Genomic DNA, 4,584 nt, shown 5'->3' with positions numbered 1-4,584 from the left:
GATGAACAGGTTGGTACCTCCTTAGGTCCTCATAACGACACAAGGCAACCAGCAACAATCCGTTACCTAGACACACAAAACATATCATTAAGTAGACAACACAGGGCCTCAAAAGTGACGCAGTGATCTAAGGTACTGCATTGCTGTGCTAGCTGTTCACTAGAGATCCTGGGTTCGATCCAGGCTCTTTCACAGCCGGCCTCGACCGGGAGACCCATGGGGCGGCGCACAATTGGCCGAGCGTCGTCAGGGTTAGGGGAGGGTTAGGCCGGCAGGGATGTTCTTGTCCCATCGCTCTCCAGGGATTCCTGTCGAGGGCGCAATACACACTGACAAGGTTGCCGGTGTACAGTTTTCCTCCGACACATTGGTGCGGCTGGCTTCCGGTTAAACGGGCATTGTGTCAAGAAGCAGTACAATACAGATGACACTGTTCATTACCCGGACAACACGGAACAACACCGATACCTAGACAACGTGGAACAGACCGCTAGCTAGACAACACAGAACATACGGTTAGCTAGACAACACAGAACATACGGTTAGCTAGACAACACGAAACATACGGTTAGCTAGACAACACAGAACATACGGTTAGCTAGACAACACAGAACATACGGTTAGCTAGACAACACGGAACATCGGTTAGCTAGACAACACAGACATACGGTTAGCTAGACAACACAGAAACATACGGTTAACTAGACAACACAGAACATACGGTTAGCTAGACAACACAGAACATACGGTTAGCTAGACAACACAGAACATACGGTTAGCTAGACAACACAGAAACATACGCGTTAGCTAGACAACACAGAACATACGTTAACTAGACAACACAGAACATACAGTTAGCTAGACAACACAGAACATACGGTTAGCTAGACAACACAGAACATACGGTTAACTAGACAACACAGAACATACGGTTAGCTAGACAAACACAGAACATACGGTTAGCTAGACAACACAGAACATACGGTTAGCTAGACAACACAGAACATACAGTTAACTAGACAACACAGAACATACGGTTGCTAGACAACACAGAACATACGGTTAGCTAGACAACACAGAACAAACGGTTAGCTAGACAAACAGAACATACTTAACTAGACAACACAGAACATACGGTTAGCTAGACAACACAGAACAAACGGTTAGCTAGACACACAGAACAAACGGTTAGCTAGACAACACAGAACATACGCGGTTAGCTAGACAACACAGAACATACGGTTAGCTAGACAACACAGAACATACGGTTAGCTAGACAACAACAGAACATACGGTTAGCTAGACAACACAGAACATTACAGTTAGCTAGACAACACAGAAATACGGTTAGCTAGACAACACAGAACATACGGTTAGCTAGACAACACAGAACAAACGGTTAGCTAGACAACACAGAACAAACGTTAGCTAGACAACACAGAAATACGGTTAGCTAGACAACACAGAACATACGGTTAGCTAGACAACACAGAAATACGGTTAGCTAGACAACACACAGAACATACGGTTAGCTAGACAACACAGAAGATACGCGTTAGTAGACAACCAGAACATACGGTTAGCTAGACAACACAGAACAAACGGTTAGCTAGACAAAACAGAACATACGGTTAACTAGACAACACAGAACATACGGTTAGCTAGACAACACAGAACATACGGTTAGCTAGACAACACAGAACATACGGCTTAGACAATGGAACAGACACTAACTAGACAACACAGAAACATACGGTTAGCTAGACAAACACAGAACATACGGTTAGCTAGACAAAACGAACATACGGTTAACTAGACAACACGAACGTACTCGTTAACTAGACCACCAGAACATACTGTTGACTAGACAAACCAGAGCACACATTCATTACCAAGACAACACAAAACACACCGTTAACTAGACAACACAGAACATACGGTTAAAGAACCACACACAGAGCCACACCTGGCATCTCATTGTTCCAGTATTTAAAAACTATTTATGTAACTAGCACTCTACGCTCAACACCTTAACAAGACTTGCACAATCTCGCTTCCTCTGGGTCTTAACCTGTTGACCTCTGACCTCCTATTTACCCTGACCCTGCCATTCTGGGCCGTCTACCACCTCTCCCACTGGATGTTTGGTGACCTGGTGGGTATGACCAACCCTGACCTCTGATCTCTAACCCTAACCTCTGACTCCTAACCTCTAACCCCTAACCCTAACCCTAACCTCAGACTCCTAACCTCTGACATCTAACCTCTAACCCTAACCTCTAACGCCTAAGGAACTTTAAGGAAATTAAACACTAACATCTAACCTCTGACATCTAACACTGACCTCTGATCTCTAATCCTATTCTCTGACCTCTAATCCTAACCTCTTACTCCTAACCCTAACCTCTGACCTATAACCCTAACCTCTGACCCCTAACCCTAACCTCTGACCCCAGGCCTGTAAGTTGTTGACGGGGGCATACTTCACCAGTCTCTACAGCAGTATGATGCTTCTGACCTATAACCCTAACTATAACCCTAACCTCTGACCCCTAACCCTAACCTCTGACCCCTAACCCTAACCTCTGACCCCAGGCCTGTAAGCTGTTGACGGGGGCATACTTCACTGGTCTCTACAGYAGTATGATGCTGCTCACCTCTAACCCTAACCTCTGACCCCTAACCCTAACCTCTGACCCCAGGCCTGTAAGTTGTTGACGGGGGCATACTTCACCGGTCTCTACAGCAGTATGATGCTGCTCACCTCAATGACGGTGTACCGCTGTGTAATAGTCGTCGCGTCCCGCTGGACCGCTGTTCCCCGGAGACGACTGAGGTACGCATGGGCCACCTGCACGGCATCATGGGTAGTCAGCCTGGCCGCCTCCCTCAGTGATGTCATATCCTCCCAGGTACAGGAAGAGGGAAACGGGACAAGAATATTCACCTGTGACGTCTCACCTGGAACTATGGACGAGGAGGTGGGTTACAGTCCTGTAGAACAAAAGAGAAATGTCCGCTCACTGTTTACTGCTCCTAGTAGTGATCTTCTCTCTCTCTCTCTCCCTCTCTCTCTCTCTCTCTCGCTCTCTCTTTCTGTCCTCCAGAAGCTGGATATTCATATATAACCTCTCTGTCCACTCACTGTTTACTGCTCCTAGTAGTGATCTTTGTTTAAGCTTTCAGTGATACACGTTTCCACTGACATGGTCGTTGTATGTACTTTGTGTTTCAGCAAACAGTGAGCAGACATTCCTGTTTCTAATTGTGCCCAGATCCTTTTCCAATGTTGGATATTTCATATATAACCCCTCTCTCTCTGTCCCCCAGAAGCTGGATATTCATATATAACCTCTCTCTCTCTCTCTGTCCCCCAACAGCTGGGCTACTACCTGCAGGTGTCCCTGCTCTTCGTCCTCCCTCTAATCATCATCATCCTCTGCTACAGTGCCATTCTCAGGACAGTCCTGGTAACTGCGACCAGGAGACGGCACCGCACAGTGCTGGTGGTCTTCTGTATCGTGGTTGCGTTCTTCGTCTGCTGGGCGCCGTACAACCTAWTCRTSTTCGTCATGTCTGTCTACAMACCTGTAGACTGTGGGGTCAAGGAGCGGCTGCATGTTGTGTACGTTGTGTGTCGTATTGTGGCCTACGCCCACTGCTTCCTGAACCCTGCTCTCTACATGCTGGGCTGGGTTAGGTGATAGGGTTAGGGTTACGACTAGCTTGTCTGGAATTGTTGGCTTGGGTAGGTTTAAGGTTGACTTGCTGTCCTAGATGCTGGCTAGGGTTAGGGTTTAGTGTTAGACTAGCCTTTCTGGATGCTGAGCTTGGGTGAGGTTTAGGTTAGACTGGACTGTCTGGATGCTGGCTTGGGTTAGGTTAGACTAGACCTGTCTGGATGCTGGCTTGGGTTAGGTTTAGGTTAGACTAGACCTGTTTGGATGCTGGCTTGGGTTTAGGTTTAGGGTTAGACTAGACTTGTCTGGATTCTGGCTTGGGTTAGGTTTAGGGTTAGCCTAGACCTGTCTGGATGCTGGCTTGGGTTAGGTTTAGGGTTAGGGTTAGACTAGACATGTCTAGTTTGGCTTGGGTTGGGTTAGGGTTAGACTAACCTGTCTAGATGCTGGCTTGGGTTAGGTTTAGGGTTAGGGTTAGACTAGACATGTCTAGATTCTGGCTTGGGTTAGGTTAGGGTTAGACTAGACCTGTCTCGATGCTGGTTGGGTTAGGTTTAAGTTAAGACTGAACCTGTCTGGATGCTGGCTTGGGTTAGGTTTAGGTTTAGACTGGACCTGTCTGGATGCTGGCTTGGGTTAGGTTTAGACTTGTAGATACTTGATTGGGTTAGGTTTAGGGTTAAACTAGACCTGTCTCGATGCTGGCTGGGTTAGGTTTAGGGTTAGACTGGACCTGTCTGGATGCTGGCTTGGGTTAGGTTAGGTTAGACTGGACCTGTCCGGATGCTGGCTTGGGTTTAGGTTTAGGGTTAGACTAGACAGTCGGGAACTTGATTGGGTTAGGTTTAGGGTTAGGCTGGAACCTGTCTGGATTCTGGCTTGGGTTAGGTTTAGGGTTAGACTA

At 47.1% G+C, this 4,584-nt stretch overlaps 1 protein-coding gene across 1 annotated transcript; it reads left to right on the top strand.

Annotated features, from left to right (window-relative positions):
* Nucleotides 1–2,071: 2,071 nt before the first annotated feature.
* Nucleotides 2,072–3,704, top strand: xcr1b.2 (chemokine (C motif) receptor 1b, duplicate 2). Its single transcript, XM_024142285.1, has 3 exons — nt 2,072–2,155; nt 2,703–2,981; nt 3,381–3,704. Exons 1-3 carry the CDS (start codon nt 2,141–2,143, stop codon nt 3,702–3,704), a joined length of 618 nt encoding a protein of 205 aa, XP_023998053.1. The 5' UTR covers nt 2,072–2,140.
* Nucleotides 3,705–4,584: the final 880 nt, after the last annotated feature.

The sequence above is a fragment of the Salvelinus sp. IW2-2015 genome, unplaced genomic scaffold, assembly GCF_002910315.2.
Source record: "Salvelinus sp. IW2-2015 unplaced genomic scaffold, ASM291031v2 Un_scaffold3051, whole genome shotgun sequence".
Lineage (NCBI taxonomy): Eukaryota > Metazoa > Chordata > Actinopteri > Salmoniformes > Salmonidae > Salvelinus > Salvelinus sp. IW2-2015.
This window is presented reverse-complemented; position numbering and strand designations above follow the sequence as displayed.